Source organism: Brachyistius frenatus, unplaced genomic scaffold, assembly GCF_029030835.1.
Source record: "Brachyistius frenatus isolate BFR_SWC_R1_liver_20210118 unplaced genomic scaffold, ASM2903083v1 Contig_59, whole genome shotgun sequence".
NCBI classification, from domain to species: Eukaryota; Metazoa; Chordata; class Actinopteri; family Embiotocidae; genus Brachyistius; species Brachyistius frenatus.
Window position 1 is genome coordinate 1,093,536 of NW_027210658.1, and position 17,232 is coordinate 1,110,767.

Below are 17,232 nucleotides of genomic sequence, written 5' to 3' on the forward strand. Positions count from 1 at the left end.
ATAATAGTTAGATAGATAGGGCTATTATTTTGAAACTCCACGCCGGAAGTGGCCGGTACTGGCGTCGGTGTCTTGCCTCGCGGCGGCGCCAGTAAGAGTGAGTTTGTAACAGATGAAGATTTGGGGCTCCGTACAGTGGCCAGCGGTGCACAGTGATCCCGGTACATTTCAGTGGAGGATGGGACGCTCGCGCTTCTCACATCTGGATGATGGAAAATAACGAAGAAGGCAGCGCGAGAGCTCCGTCTTCCCTTCACGGTGTCCGTCAGAAACGTGGAGGAGCGCAGCTGCGCGAGGAAACAATGCCGCTGGACCCAAATGCGGATTTCACTTCAGACGTGTAGGAGGAGGCTGTCGCAGCGCTGCTGAAATACACGCAGCGAGTCATAGGTTGTTGTTGTTTCTAAAGAACAAAAGGTTTATTTATTTATTTTTTCGGTGTTTCTGTCTACACCGACGAGGAGGAGCCGGGGGTTTTTTTTTTGGGGGGGGGGGGGGGGCGGTGAGATGCTCCATTTGGAGGACTGAGCTCCCAACGGTCGAGCCGCTCCGGAGCTCCAACATGGGAGCGAGAAGCAGGTAAAAAACAAAAAACAACAACAACAACAAAAACAACACCTACCAGCATTAAATACAGAGAGAATATCCAACCACACAGGTTTTTATAAATCGAGACGGTAAGATGTGAAACTCTCCAGCGTCTCAACCATTTTGGTGGTCGAGCAGCGGAACCGCCGCCGCGGACCGAGTCCTTTCAAAATAAGCGCTCGTGGTGCGAGCTGCTGGTTCGGCCTGCGGGGCTCCGAGAGTCGGGGGAGGACGAGGGAGGGAGGGGGAGGGTGTCATTTATCAGGCAGCTGTCGGGATTGATCTCCGATCCGTCACCAGTGAGACCACCGCCGTGTTTCTAACTTCCAGCCACCTGATAGGTTGTTGAGGACATTTAATAATCAGAACATTAAAAATGATTTCCATGTTTTTAATGTCTTCGACGCACTGAGAAAAAACAACAACCCTGAATGTAAACCAGGCCTGACGTCAACACGTTTCAATTAAAACAATGAATTGATTGCATTTCAAGCACAAACTGTGGTTACAAACCTCAGAGGCCATTAAGGCTTTTACTCTGAAAATCTGCTTTCACGTGGTGCGAGTTCTGCTAATTGAAAACAGCGTCGCTATTTCTGTTAGGTTGATTTCATCTGTTAAGAATACGCACGGTTTACAAGTGGACGTAATCACGTTGTATTTATTCGATTTAGAGAGAAAAGTTCAAGATAAGAAATTCACACGATAAACAGCAGAAAGAGGCGTTCAGTTGATCAGCTGCAAACCGGACATTTGAGTTTTCTGTCTGAATTTGTGAAACCAAAAATACAGAATCTAATTTTCAAATTTTAAACATTATTAATTGATAGAAATGAGCTGCGTGTCCAACTCGCGCATTAAAGCGTTCACGCCTTTAAGAATTGAAAACATGATGATGCATTCAAAAACGGTCCAAAAAAAAAAAAAAATCAAGTGTGAAACTGGACACTTTCCACGCTAAACAGTCGCCATCTTGGCTACGTAGAGGAAGGGGCGGGGCCAGTGACCTGAGGGATTTTCAAAATAAGGCATCTGGAAGCTGCGTTAAACAGAGGGAACAAACACGCCTTGATTTCTGGGTAAAATGATTAAAGCTGTTGCAGGTCGATGCGTTCAAATGTTACCAAACGAGACGAAACGACCGTGTTGAATTTCCCTGTACGAAATGTAAAAGTCCCGCCTGTCAAATGCAAAACCAACTTCATTTCATCCCCACCCCCCCGACACAGCGTTATAATGATGTGGTACCAAAGTATCACCTCATGTCAGACTTTCGATTCAAACACACAACTACTGATCACATATTTAATCATTTATTTACTCTGCAGTTCAATTTATAAGTCGGTGGAGTTCATTTTAAAATGTATTTCTGTCCAGATCCTCATTGCGTCTGTTCCTCCCGTCAGAGCCGATGTTTACGGGGAAACGGAAGTGAACGGGGAAGTAAACCAGCGTCTCTCCCGTCTGCACCGACTCCCTCGGAGACTCTCCACCTCGTGCGTTCGAGTTTTTAAAAAAAGCTCTCGTCGTTTTCTCCCCGCGGTTCTCCGTCCTGTAATCCTGCCGCCGCTTTGTTATCCCATCATTTCCGCCAATTTTTTTTTTTTTCTTCTTCTTCTTTCGGGGACGCCAAGTACCCGACAGTCGTTTCTGTGCAGCAGCTTTACTTGATTGCGTCGAGGCTGAAGTGGCTATTTTAGCATTTCAGGTCACTGCGGCCCCTGAAGTAGGAGGGAGGAGGTGGTGGTGGTGGTGGTGGGGGGGTGGACAGGATGTTCAGTATTGTGACGTGCAGTCTGGAGGGGGAAGCGAGCCTCCCATTAAACCGGCCCGTTGTTTGCTCTTTGGGCCGACAGGCTCGTCGTCCGCCTGCAGCTTCAAGCTCTTCTCGCTTCGTTGCTTTGTTTCTGTGTTTTGACGCCCACCGGGGGGGAAAGTCTAATGAAACGTAAACGCCATTCAAACGGAGTTCCCTCTGAACCGTTTGCTGCGGAGCCAAAGCAACGACATCAGGCGGCCCGAAATAACAGCCTCCAATGTTTATACTGCCGATAAGGCTTTTTTTTTTTTTTTTTTTATTGCTGCGTTCGCTGGCTGTCGGTTTAAAAAAAAAAAAAAAAAAAAGCACTTTAGCAGGATGTCTTATCACATTTCAGGCAAACAAAAGAGATTTTTTTTTTTTTTTTTTTCACATTTCTTGTTCTGCTGTCATGTATCTTGTGAAGTCAACGTTTTGGGAACGAGGCTCGATGCTCTTCCTGTCGGAGATGTTGTGAGAAGATTAGCAGCGCTTTGAGGCCTTTGCGTCGAGTGCACAGCTGGAGGCAGGAAGCGGTTAGCTTAGCTTAGCGTGACCGGGGAAACAATTTGTTTTTTTTAAGCTGCGCGTTCATCTGCCGGCGGCCCCCCGCGGGTTTTTTTTTCCAGGCGCGGTCAGCGGGGACAGATCTTTGGTTTTCGTCTCTACGGGAACCAAACACGGGAACGTAGCCGTGGCGACGAGACTCCGGGGAGCCCCGCGCCGTCAACGCGCCCGGCTGTCGTTTGCCAAGGAGCAGCTCCGGTTCTTCACCTCCCGTCCTAAATGTCGTTCTCGTTTCTCCTCATCTGATTTACAACCGGTTGTGTTTTCAAACTGATGCGATTCTGTTTTTCCCAAAATGGTTGAAACCGATCCTTTCGGCCTCGACGACACAAAACGAACCCCTCGTTGTTTGAAAATCACTCCCATCGCAAAAACGATTGTAAACCATTTTGTTTTTGTTTTTGTTTTTAGCTTTAAAAGTTGTTTGTGTCGATGCTCTCGGTGTGAGATCGCGATGACGTAAATAACCGAGAGGATCGTCGGCTCCGTGGTCACAACTCCAAGCGCAGTGACGACGCAACCTGCGGATAAAAGCTGCTTTCCCTCGGCCCTGTTTGATGACGTGTGTTTTGTGTTTTACGTCTTAGGGTCCAACATCCTTGAAGATGGCGCCATGTTGCGTTGAGGCGACGCGGTCTCCCCCCCCCTCCCCCGGCGGTATGTTTAGTGTGAGCTGTCCCTCGACGATGCCCGTTCACCCCGGAGGAGGATGGTTCGCTCCGCTACGGTTCCCCTCCCGGAGGCCGGGGACGTTAACGCCAGTCTCTGCTGCCTCGTTACGGGGCCGCTGAACCTCTCCGAGGGGCCGCGGGCGGAGGACGTCTCCATGGCGAATGTTTCCCTGGGCTCCCGGTCTCCACCCGGGCCGGTCACCCCGACGGCGGAGGCCCCGGAGATCCTGCAGGGCGTCGGCCTCCCCCTGCAGGTCTTCTTCTGCGTGGTCATGGCGGCCATCCTGCTGGTGGCGCTGTCGGGCAACGTGGTGGTGTGTCTGATGGTGTACCAGCGGTCCGCCATGCGCTCGGCCATCAACATCCTGCTGGCGAGCCTGGCGTTCGCCGACATGATGCTGGCCGTCCTGAACATGCCCTTCGCGCTGGTTACCGTGGTGACCACCGACTGGATTTTCGGGGACCTTTTCTGCCGCGTTTCCGCCATGCTCTTTTGGTTCTTCGTGATGGAAGGCGTGGCCATACTGCTTATAATAAGCGTCGATCGTTTCCTCATTATCGTCCAGAAGCAGGACAAGCTGAGTCCGCAGCGAGCCAAGCTGCTGATCGTGGTCACCTGGGGCCTCTCCTTCGTCCTCTCCTTCCCCCTGGCCCTCGGCGCCCCTCCCCTCCACCTGCCCCCCCGGGCCCCCCAGTGCGTCTTCGGCCACAGCGTCGCGCCCGGCTACCACGCCTACGTGCTGATACTCATGCTGGCCTTCTTCTTCGTGCCGTTCGCGGTCATGCTGTACACGTTCATGGGGATCCTGAACACCATCCGCCACAACGCCGTGCGCATCCACAGCCACCCGGACAGCATCTGCCTGAGCCAGGCCAGCAAACTGGGCCTGCTGAGCCTGCAGAGGCCCTTCCAGATGAACATAGACATGAGCTTCAAGACCCGTGCCTTCACCACCATCCTCATCCTCTTCTCGGTGTTCACGGTGTGCTGGGCGCCCTTCGCCGCCTACAGCCTGGTGGCGACGTTCAGCGACGGCTTCGACCGCAAAGACAGCTTTTTCCAGATCAGCACGTGGGTCCTGTGGCTGTGCTACCTCAAGTCGGCCCTCAACCCGCTCATCTACTACTGGCGGATCAAGAAGTTCCGCGACGCCTGCCTCGACCTGATGCCCAAGTACTTCAAGTTTCTTCCTCAGCTGCCGGGCAACACCAAGAGGCGCATCCAGCCGAGCGCCGTGTACGTCTGCGGGGAGCACCGCTCCGTTGTCTGAAGGCAAGCTGGCACCGTTCCAGAAACCCCCCACCCCCACCCCCACCCCACGGCACATCACCGGGCCGGTGGCTCGTTTGGGGGTGGTGGGTGTGTGTGTGTGTGTGGGGGGGGTAAACGTCTCGAAGAAGGCGTTCAGGCTGACGGTAGCGCTGCATTAAAAGGCGGGAGGAGGGGGGGGTGGCTGAAAGGTGCGGGGTACTGTTATTGGGACCGGGCTGAGGGTCCGGTTCTGAAAGGGTCCAGAGTTTTAAGGCCAGTCCGATGAGGAAACACTGCAGTAACCTGGGATTTTACGTCCCAGGAACGGGGCCGGGAGATGTTCGGAACATTTTTGCAGACGCGCGCTTGAGGACTTGAAGCAGGACGACGATTACCATTTTCTACCAAACCCTGTTTTTGATTGAATACAACAAACAGACTTGTTACATTTGACCTGCCGTTTCAATGATGTTGCTCAAAACAACTTGGCCTGAACATACTACGAGATTTCAACGTCAAATCAGGAACTCTCTTTATGATAAAACAGTCTAAACTCAGGATTCAGCTGTTTGACCGTCTACCACTTCGTTCTTCAGTAAACAGACCTTCAGGTCCGGCGCGCGACTTCAACATGAAACACGACACGCGGTTGTACACGGAGAGACGACGATGCCCGTGTCGGTTCAGGAGTACGCGAGGTCACAATATTATTATTTGACCAACAAGCAGGAGATCTCCGTATTCAGTTTGGCCAAACAATAAGTAAACGAGGTTTTTCAAGCTCGCGGTACTTCCCGTCCTTCGGTAGGACGTAGGTAGCGTTAGACGGTCAGAAGTCGGAAGGCACCGTGGACCGGTACCGGCTACGACCCGGGAAGGATTGTCTCTTCTATCTCGGTAGATATGTTGTCCAGTTGCTCCAGATGTGACGGTCTTAAGTTTAATTGCATTTTGGTAAAAGATGAATTTTACCGCCGACGGTGACCTGGTGAAAGCTGCCGTATTCATTCGTTGTTGCGCTCCGGCATTTCAAAAAAAAAAGATGGAACTTCCCATTTTGAAAAAGGGATTCTGAAACATTCAGGAGTTGCATTTCGAGCAAGTTAATATTGAATTTCCTGTCGTGGCTTGTGATTGGTCCGGCCCGTAGACTGTGTATAAATGTGGTGAGAGATTCCCTCCATTGTACGAAAGCCAACATCTGGCAAAAAAAAAAAAAAACTTGCTGATAAGTAGCAACCGGTCCATCGAGCCCATTATTTCCCGATACGGTGGTTGTGCTGTTAGCTGTAACGTTAGCATTAATTAAGAGGAAAGGTAACCGTCGGCTTTATTCAGAGCGGCTGTCAATCACAACGACGGACGCCCGCTTGACGAAGAACCAACCTAAAACCAAGCCAGCAGAAACGTGGACATCCGAACACAGGTCGGGGGGGCGGAGGGTGGGAGGGGGGGTGTGTGTGAGCAGTCAGGTGGTTCTCCAGATGTTTTGGCTCCGCTAATGAAACTTGAGCTGATCTTGTCGACCACACTGGAAGTCCAGTTACCATTTTTTTTTTTTTTAGAGCCCGTGAAGACCCTCGGACCGTGGAGACGCACCGAACCCGTGATGCGGTACTTGGGAGACGAGCACGTGTACATTTTACAGAAGAGGTGGAGACCGCTCATCTCCACCCGGCTGAGGAGGTGGAGACCGCTCATCTCCACCTGCAGCAGCTTCAGTTAGTCACACTGGGTTTTTGTTTAGCGATGTTTGATACCCGTGCGGATTCAAGTCCCGTCTCGGGACGAATACCAGACCCATCCTTTTTTTTTTTTTTTTTTTTACCAAAGCTCTTAAGAAGCCAAATCAGATTTACTCCCAACATTTCTCTAAAACGTGACAGAAATTCGAAACTAATAACATTTGAAACCATCCAAAATGAAGACCCGGCCGGCCCGACGAGACCGGAGCGCGTTCCCTCCCTGGATGAACCGGGTCGTTGTCGCTGAGAAACCTGTCCGAAGGAAACCATCAATGAAAACACTTTTATCACTCCTGAAATGCACTGAAAGGTAAAATATGAGCGCGAGAGTATCGACAGGTCCTTTTTTTGTTTTGTTGTCGTTTCCTTATTGTCGTACTGAGACCGCCGGGATCGAGCTCACCTCTTCTCTCGCCACTGGAGCCGAGGACAGCGTCTCGCTTCATACGACCCGTTTCACGGGGCATGTACATGAACAGCTTTAAGCGGCCGCGGTCGAGAAGCGGCCTTTTGAAAATATGTATTTGTATTTAAATGTTTTGATTGTGCCTAATGATTAGTCCATTTCCAGTCCGAATGCTGCTACATCTGGTGAAAATGTGCAATTTCAGTGTACTGTACTGTTGAATGTAATAAAGAAATAAACATTTCTTACCTTGGTAAACGGTGTGAAGTGGGGTTTTTTTTTTTTTAGTTTGCTGGTTCAGTCGGTCGTGGAGTTTTTTATCCCCCAGCTTTCGTCGGCGTGAGTTTGGATCTGGAGCTTCGAGCCGTCTGGGATCTTCTGATCGGAGCTCACCTTCTGCATCACGGACGTCTACAAGTCGACAAGTGCACGAACGGATGCACGAGAAGGAGTTGAAGCGACACGTATTCAACAAATCCAGACATCTTTAATCACCGAGCTTCATTTGAATTCTCCCGTCTTTTTAAGAAATGAATTTAAACGTTTAGAAAAGTCCTTAACGCTGGAGCTGGTGAACCAAATTCACAGCCGGACACGCGAGGACCTGATGACTGGTGTCGGGTTAGTTCATCCGTCCAGCGCGTCTCCAGTGCCGTAACGTGACAAGGACATTGGGTCGGAACGCAAACGAGACGTGGACCCGCGTGTTCAGAGATCAGCCGGCTGAGGAGACGCGTATTTCACCAACAGTTCTTCTCTTGTATCTATGCTGTCCTTTTCTCTCTCTGCTCTCCTCTCACCCCAACCGGTCGAGGCAGATGGCTCCGCCCACCTCTGATCCTGGTTCTGTTAACAGATGCTCCGCCCACCTCTGATCCTGGTTCTGTTAACAGATGCTCCGCCTACCTCTGAGCCTGGTTCTGTTAACAGATGCTCCGCCCACCTCTGAGCCTGGTTCTGTCAGAGGTTTCTTCCTGTTAAAAGGAGTTTTTCTTCCCTCTGTTGGAGGTTTTTCTCCCTTAAAGAGGAGTTTTTCCCTCCTAGCTTATGTGGGAATTGTTGAATTGTTGTGTTTCTCTGTATAATATTATAAAGTTCTGCTGTAAGGACTTTAATGTGTTAAGATTCATGAAATAACCTGAGTTGTGATTTGGCGCTATATAAATGAATTGAATTGAATTTCCACTGCTCAGAAAATGTGGCCACGAGCGTCTCAAAAACAACCCGAGCGGATGGGACCTCGGTGTCCCGGCTGCGTTTCCACTAGTTTCCAGGACAACGGGCGGCAGCAGGTTAACGGTGAGCCGAGGTGACAGACCGGCTTCCTCTGATGCCTGCAGCTCGTTCGCCTTCAGAGCTCAACGCACTGAAACGCAAATAAAAATAAAAAAAACGCAGGAAACCTTTTTCACCAATCTGACAACCAAACGCGGCGCTCTGGCAGAAGCCGGGAAAACACGTGAGCAAAGTTGTTGTTGTTGTTGTTGTTGTTACCGTGGTGACTGAAAGTTACCTAACATCTGTTTTGGTGGAAAATTAAACCGTCGGATTTCAGATGTGGAAGAGTTGTCGGCAGATATTTGATAAAGACGCTAACCTTGTTCGACCCCGCGGGGACATTTCATTTCCCTTCCTTCAACAAGAAGATCAGAAGCCATGACGTCATCAGCCGTCCGCCGGCATCGGAAGGTCGCCCCGCCGCCTCCAGCAGGAAGAACTTCCCGCAGGCGTTTTGCACGATTGTCCGCGGCTCTCCGACTGAACTCTTTCAATCGTTTTGTGACATTTAAATCGAGTTTTTTCTTTTTTTTTTTCCCCCCCGCTCCATTTCTTCTTTTCCAGTCGTCCCTTTGGTGGGTTTTCTCGGCTCATTACCCTCTTGAAAGGTCGGCCTGAACTTCAACTTTGAGACAGATGACCTGACGTTATTTTGTTCAAGCTCTCTTTGATTTGCTGCAGAATTCACAGTTGGATCGATAACAGCGGGCCGACCGGCGCATGGAGCGGCGAGGTCGACGACCGTAAACCGGAACCAGCAGCAGCCTCGCAGCTGGCCTGCCTCCGGGTCCTGATGGCGGGTGACGGACCGGACCGAGCGCTTCTCACAGCACCTTCAGACAGACGCAGATTTACCAAAAACATGTATCCGTTTCTCTGTCAAATCGAACCTCTTGAGTTTGAGGCGATCGAAACGATGGTTCGCTTTTAAAACCGGAGAGCAGAAGAACGTTATTGTCAGCAGCCCGACGGGAGGAATTTAGACTGAAGAACACGGTCTGCTTTTTCCTGTATTTGATGCCGCGCATGTCTTTGCAGTTCAAACTGTCTGTGATGGTTAACGCCGCTCTTTATGCTTTAACATACGTGGCAAAAGCTTCTGCAGTGAAAATTCCAGTCATTTCCCACTAATGTGTCTGTCGCGGCTCAGTAAGTCAAACTGTCCACCTTCATTGTGGTGAAACAAGGAGTCGCACAAAACAGCCCATCGAGGGTCAGAATGAGGAGCAACCAGGAGCTTTGACTTTTTTTTTTTTTTTTTTTTTCCTTTGGAGTGTGAAAAATAAGCCGCCTTCAACGACCATTTTGTTGAAAGCTTTAGGAGCATCCGACCTGAAACATCAGCACGATGCTGTCATGTGCAGCAGTGTATCAGCTGAACGGGCATTTGAAACAGCAGCATGTTACCAGTCATAATAACAAGTGACCCATCATGTCTCAGCAGGACCCTGAAACCGAAGCAGACTTCATTCATTTCTCATCATGGCTTCTTTCCACCAAATCGTCCCCATCACGTGCAACGTTTAACATTCACATACTGTGCGCTGCAGCTTTTCCGACACACACACACACACACACACACACTGGTTGCCGCTGGATTTATCTCCTAGGAGACGAGGATGCGGGCGTCACGTCAGATCACTTTTGTGACTCATTCTTTCTTTGGGATACAGCAACATGGAGCACTCTGTGCATGTAAACACGCTGCATGCGCGAGGCGTCGCATCGGGGAGCCACCGTTGTTTACACGATGCCTCCGTCCGAGCTCCGCATTAATTACCATCCTCCCAGCGAGTCTCCAGCGTCTCCCGTTTCCACCCGGGGACTCGCACTTCCTGTCATTACACCGGCGAATGCCTCCGCGAGGGCGACATGTGCCTGCTGTGTGTTTATGCATGATTGTCTTACCCCCCCACCCCCCGGGGTGAAGGTGTTTCTGGGTTTCTCTAACTGGAATCGGTATCTGAACCGATCGTTGCACGTTTGGTGAGCTTTGAGATCAGACAGTGGACCCAGCTTTTCTAAAAAATGTGCAGCAAAACAACTTTTCTGGAGAATCAAACTGTAAAAGTATCTCTGGCTCAAAGACAATCTCACTCAGTTCAGCCATGAATCTGCTTCTATAAAGGAGATGAATGGGATTCTAAATTTGGTGCTCAAAACCTTGAGAGATGCTTTTGAAAAACTCAGCAACGGCATCTGTCCTTCCTGGTTCGTGTGAATGAGCTCGGTCCATCTCCGGTTCAGGGCTGCACCGGCAACTCGGCCTCGCTGACTCTTCACCGCTTTGTTTTTGACGCTCGAACACGTTTCTTGTTCACAATTACTCAAAAGCTACTTGAGGAGCTACCGACTGGTTGAATTTGAACAACTCAGAGGATCATTTTAATTAACGACACACCACATTGCTCCCGTTTGTTAGAAAGCTCTAAGAGGCAGATGTGATAACGTGTTTCCGCTGACATCTTTAAAAAAAAAAAACCTTATTCAAATTCGGGCAGTTCATAACTGGCGCTCACCACCAGACTCATCACACTCCAACTAATCTCCAAAGTACCGTCACGTTTGTGACTGCTGCTGCACTATGGAGGGATTTTGGATATATGACGGTGTGTTTGGCCGCCATGAGTGCCTGAGACTGATAAACAGGCTGGAAGCATTAATTGTACATTGCTGTACAAACTAAAGGGTTGGCCACCTTTAGTTCGTTGATAGCCAACGTTTGCTTTGTCTTAAACCATTAGTCACGAGGGACTTTTTCACAGAAGCTTTTCCAGCTGCGCTTCATCCATGCTTGTTGCATTGTGTCGAGACAAAGCAACGAGTGAAGGTGTAAAGACAGTGATGAAGCTATTACTATATGTGAGGTACCAGATCATTATTTGATACAGGACAAACCTTTATTGCATATTTGTTGCTGTTTGAATTTTTATTTTTTTTAATTTTTGAATCTGTCCATCCATTATCTATACTCGCTTTATCCTGAACAGGGTCACGGGGTGGGGGAGGGGGGGGGGCTATCCCAGCTCACTTAGGGCGAAGGCAGGGTACACCCTGGACAGATCACCAGTCTATCACAGGGACACATAGAGACAGACGGAAACAAAGACCGTTCACGCTCTCATTCACACCTAAGGGCCATTTGTAGAACCACCAAGTAACCTGAGGTGCATGTTTTTGGATGGTGGGAGGAAGCTGGAGTACCGAGTAGAACCCACGCAGGCAGAGAGAGAACATGCAAACTCCACACAGAAATTTGATCAGTGTCCCAGTGATTGTGGACCAGAGTCGGTTAGTTTCTCCCAGTTGCAGCGAGAAAAGTTCAGCTTGGTTGGTAGTTGAGTTGATCAGTTGTCCTGTTTGTTGTGTTACGTAGGTCTTTGTGTTTTCACATTGCTTTTGATGGTTGCCTTTAAGGCGTCTTTATTGTGACTAAATTCCAGAGTTCTTATACAACTTATAAAAAGGCACTGCAGTTAATAAAATAATTTGTGTTAAATTAGACATAAAGAAGTATGAATTCAAAAGCCGTTTTACTTACTTATCTGGTTTGGTTATCAGTGACATCAGTTACACACGAAAGGTTGAATCCGTTGACACACGGCAGCTTTAGGTCGTTTAATTCATGATTGGAAAGTAAATTATTCACATCACCCTGATGTAGTTTATTTATTAACACCAACATGAGTTTATTTATTAACAACAACACCAGTTTATTTATTAACACCACAACATCAGTTTATTTATTAACACCAACATCAGTTTATTTATTAACACCAACATCAGTTCATTTATTAACACCAACATCAGTTTATTTATTAACACCACAACATCGGTTTATTTATTAACGCCAACATCAGTATATTTATTAACACCACGACATCACTTTATTTATTAACGCCAACATCAGTGACGTTTGAAACACATCGCTCTCATCAGTGTTGTTAATAAATGAATCGCATCAGAAGCATTAAGTGTGCATAGTTTACTTCTGCTCACCAATCAACATGGTTCCAGCTCCTGATTTCACTATTAGATGAGTGTTCTGTGTTCGCTGTGATATTTACTTAAAACCGGTGTCATCTTATGTAACTGAATTACGTTCTATCTGGACACGAGGAGAGCAGAATTTTGATCTGTAAATTTTTGTTTATTTTTGGTGAAATTTTTAATGAGACGTGGTATAAAGGGATTTTGAAAAAATATTATCTCGAAATATTATTGAATGAAATAATATTAAATTGCTCAGGTTAGATTTGGTTATTTTCCAGATAGAGGAGTGATTCCTGATTAGTTGGTGGACCGTCAATAATTTGTTATTTGTATTGTCTCTGGTTGATAAATTGTGTAATTTTGATGGGTTTTTTTGGTTGTTTTTTTTTAAAGAAAATATGACTTTTAAATCCACCGTTTGGTTATTAAGTTCAATAGGGCTTAACATTTCATTTTCACCACAAAGTGCAGCAATGAAGGAGTGAATACTGAACACTGCTTCCAAACCAACGGCTTTATTTCAAAGCTTTTATGTGTAAACTTGTTTTCAACCTTCCTGCTGTGTCTGCATTTTATATCCAAATATAAAGGTCCATTATAACACCTGCAGGCAGCTACCTTCTCTTCTCATGTAAATGTTGCATATGCGGTGGACATGCTTGCAAGTCAATATTTAATTTATGATAGGATGCCTTTCAAAGCTGCCCACCTTTAATGTCAGCCCAAAAGACACATCAAAGAGGAGTTAATCTGTGCGGATGTGAGACATGAAAGCCGAGCAAATGAGGCTGCTGGCAGCTCGCGGCGTCGCGGGGAGAACGCAGCCGGTCCGCTAAAGGTCAGCGGGCTGCGTTCCCGATCAGATGCCTGACCGGTCTGACCCGCGGTGACCCGCGGTGACCTTTTGCGGATCGCCGGGCCCGGCACCGACCGGCGACAGTTCGGTCCAATTCGCTCCGCAATCGCGATTATGAAGGGTGGCGTTCCTAATCGGCTTCCTCCGCGGGACTCATTATGCAGCCAGCAGCGCGTAATGAGCGCGTCCAGGGCTTTGAAGCTCACTTCTATCATCGCGCTGAAGACTATTCCTAAGCAACAGGAACTTGCAGATGTCTCGGGGGGACGCGGTGACGGAGGAGGGAGCGCAGTTCACGGAAGGAGACGAGCGCTCGGTTGTCCCGCTGCGTGTCGCTCTGCCATCGTTGTGTCACTCAGACTGCACAAGTTGTGTAAAAAAAAAAAAAAAAATCGCAGCCACTCTTCCCACCGTTCTACTCTCTAAACGCGTCGTCTGCGCTCTCAGTATTCACTTCGGTTTCGTTCACATATTCTTACGGGTTCAGTGGCTTTTAGGAGAGAGGGGTTTTATATTATGGGATGTCAAACTTCACCGCAGTTGTGGTCACACAGACTTTTGTGGCTCTACGGGAACTTTGTCGAGTTTTAGACAATCACCTAAAATCTGTTTCGCGGGAAGCTCTTTTTACTTTGGCCTCGTTAGGACTTACTCATCTTTCTCCTGGAAAAGTATCAAAGTGAATTCGTGACGTTTGAAATGTGCTTCGTTTTAACCGCTTTAACAGGAAGCAGAACTGCCGGAAAGAAAAACACAACGGATTAGCTTTCACACCTGCAGAGTCTCAAAACAGGTGTTTTAGTAATCCTAATAGGAGCAGGCGCTGGGATTTCTGGGTAATCCTCTGCGTGAGCTCATGTCCTCTATAAAAAAAAACAGATGCCTTGGGCTATATATGAAGTCAGTGCAGGAAGGATGGAGGCGTCGTCTCGTTGCCCCTGGCGACGGGCGTGCATTATTCTAATAATCTTGCAGGGGCAGAACTGAAAGGTCACGGAGACGTCAGACTGCTCGTGGGTTTAGAAACGCTCGTGTACGTGATGTTGGTCGTTCCTCTGATCATGTGGAAAGGAGGGTTTCTACATAAACAACAACATATTGACTAATAATAAATAATACATGGATTATAGTGACTGTATGAGCCACTTACACACTCCAGTGTTATTTAATGGGGAGAGTGTGTGGGACTAAGTGCTGTCATCAACGGCTGATTCCCACTCGGGCCAAATGTGTTTTACAGTGCTTCCACTTACTGTATTCTACCATGTTTTTTTGCACCAAAAAAAAACAAAAAAACATTTAAAAAACAAAAGCATAATGTTTTAAACAACAGTTCATCATTTGCAGTCATGTCCATGTTTCATTAACGCACGTACGTGTGCAGGACGTGTGCTTAAATCAGTGTTACATTTAGCCAATGAAAATAATAATATTATGAAAAACATGATTTCATGCTGTTTTAAATAAACAATATTTTTCACCATGAAGCAACATGTCATCCTGTACAACATTGTGACTTGCTGGTGTGCTTTTATTGGTCTTTTGATGGGATTTGACGACTCTAAGAAAAATAGCTTGAGAAAAAAAAAAAAAAAAAACCTTTTTCAAACAACAGAAACTCATATATTCTACTGGTTTACTTCTTTTAGGAGTGTTTTAATATTTAACCTGCTGATTTTATGGATTATGGTACGTTATCCCCCTCTGCATCAACTGTTTAATAAAAAAAAAATAGCAACACACGTGTGTTGTGTTGCTTTTTTTTCTGAGGTATGAATCAGAAACTGAGAGTAGGTGGCTCTTTTTTTAATTTTTTATCTCTTATTTTAGAATGAAATTCCTCATTTGACTTCTCTCAGTTGCCAAACCTGGAGGCTGCAGCGGAAAAAAAAAAAAAAAAAAACAGAAAGCAAAGCAGAAGAGAGAAAAGAATCTGGTCCCTGCGCGGAAGATGCTTGTTTCCATGGTGACGCGCGTATGATCGCCTCCACGCGTCGCACGGCGAAGAAACGCAGCGGAGGGAAGCGGCAGGTTTACGCTTCATCGGCCGGCAGTTTCTGCTTCTGGCTGCCAAAACGTCACGTTTTAATACGGCTTGTTTTTCACATCCCGGGCCGGTTTGAACGCGGGCCGTTTTTTTTTTTTTTTTGCTTCTCTTGTTGTATCGTCGTCGCGTAAAACACCCCGAGACGCCCCGCACGTCGCGCGTGATTTTCCGCCGTAAACGTAAAATCGAATAGAATTGAAAAGTGCGTCGGTTCACCGATGTTACCGAATCAGTTCGCTTAAAACTTCAAAGATTATTATTATTATTATTATTTTTTAAAGCAACAAAACAAACCTTAAACACAAACGCTGATTGATCGTTTACGCTTTCTTTACGTGACCGTTACTATTAACGTTGAGTCCAGTTTTGATTTAAAATGTCGGCATCTTAGCGGATATGCTCCTCTATGATAATGATATGATGATATGCGTGATGCTGTTGGATGAAACCTGCCCAGCAACAGCAAGATTTCTATTTTTTTCAACGGAAAGAAAAAACTAAACGGTGGGCTGAAAGATGCTAAAAAAAATAAATAAATAATAAAAAAAAGCTGAGCAAAGCTTTTAGTTGGATGATAATAATGATGTGTTTATCAATGCAAGACGGTCCATTTGACACGACGCGTAATCATTTGAACTACTGTTGGGATATAAATGTTGATCAGAGCAGCTTTAATGTCTTTTTTTTTTTTTTTCTACAAATGCTACCGTTTGCTGGTGTTTTTCCGCATTTCCCATTTTCTTGTTTTGTGATTGTGGCTGCGGGAGTCAACAAACGTACGAACTCCACACGCGCCGGGTCCTCAGGCGTTGTGTTGCCGCTGTTTCATTGTCTGGGTTTGTTGCAACATCCATAAACTGCTTGTTTAGACAAAAACAGGACGCGTTCCTGTTTCAACGCGCCCGGACACTCGGAGCAAAACCGGCCTCGTGAGGAGATCCTCCCGGCGTGCACCGGGACCGGCCCGCGCAGGCCTCGGGACCGGCCCGCGCAGGCCTCGGGACCGGCCCGCGCAGGCCTCGGGACCGGCCCGCGCAGGCCTCGGGACCGGCCCGCGCAGGCCTCGGGACCGGCCCGCGCAGGCCTCGGGACCGGCCCGCGCAGGCCTCGGGACCGGCCCGCGCAGGCCTCGGGACCGGCCCGCGCAGGCCTCGGGACCGGCCCGCGCAGGCCTCGGGACCTCCTTGAGACCGACTGGTGTTTAGGAGTGAATCCCAGCAGATCACTGCCAGTCGCACACGCGTGTTAAATATGTTTCCCTTCACATAACAATGCTGTTAACATAATTGTCTTTTCTCTCCTCTGCAGGATAAATGGACTCAGTGCTCTGTTGGGATTTTGTTTCTGTGTTGGATGTTGGTGCCCCCCAGTGTTAAAAAGGAGAATTACACACACTGTCTGCTTAACAGCTGGTGACATGAGTTGCCACAAGATGGAGACAAACAACTGCTATTTTCTTCTCCTTTACTGTCATTGGTTCATCTTTTAAGTATTTTCTTAATTAATACGATAATGATAATGTCAAAGAACAGGAGAATTGAGCAAACTTTTAACGTGTATCTGCAAGATATTCAGTTTAATATCATAAAAGCGTAAACATACGTTGAATGAACCCATTCCATGACCAGGACTCCAGAGAATTAAGTAAATAAATTGCTGCTGACTAATTATTTATTTTATTTTGAAATCCTGACTGACATCTCTGTTGAATTAATAAACATCCTGTCAGTCACTTCTTGCTTTTCTTGTCTCCGTGCATTTTTGAAGCTGCTCGCCGTCCTCCTCTCCGTCAGCCGTCAGAAACGCAGTGAAACACATCTTACACAGAATGACCATATTTAGGACATTTTTTTTTTATCATAAACATCGAAGTTTGGAAATTTGTGTTTGGTAGATTATTTCTCTGTTGTAACAATGCTTCTTGGCAATACATTGTATACTGTTGGAAAGCCTGTTCATTTACCTTCTAAATGGAGCCCCATTTGTGAGCAACATGCATTTGTGTGATGAGCAGCACAGCTGAGTATGTTA

General features: G+C 47.3%; 1 protein-coding gene and 1 long non-coding RNA gene across 2 annotated transcripts; both read left to right on the forward strand.

Annotated features, from left to right (window-relative positions):
• The first annotated feature begins 93 nt into the window (after positions 1 to 93).
• On the forward strand, positions 94 to 4,923 carry gpr63 (G protein-coupled receptor 63). The gene is made up of 2 exons (XM_069705904.1): positions 94 to 579; positions 3,541 to 4,923. Exon 2 carries the CDS (start codon positions 3,663 to 3,665, stop codon positions 4,893 to 4,895), a length of 1,233 nt encoding a protein of 410 aa, XP_069562005.1. The 5' UTR covers positions 94 to 579; positions 3,541 to 3,662; the 3' UTR covers positions 4,896 to 4,923.
• Positions 4,924 to 6,311: 1,388 nt separating this feature from the next.
• LOC138625113 (uncharacterized) lies at positions 6,312 to 7,285 on the forward strand. The gene is made up of 2 exons (XR_011311209.1): positions 6,312 to 6,529; positions 6,563 to 7,285. It is a non-coding gene; the product is annotated as an uncharacterized lncRNA (long non-coding RNA).
• The last annotated feature ends 9,947 nt before the right edge of the window (positions 7,286 to 17,232 follow it).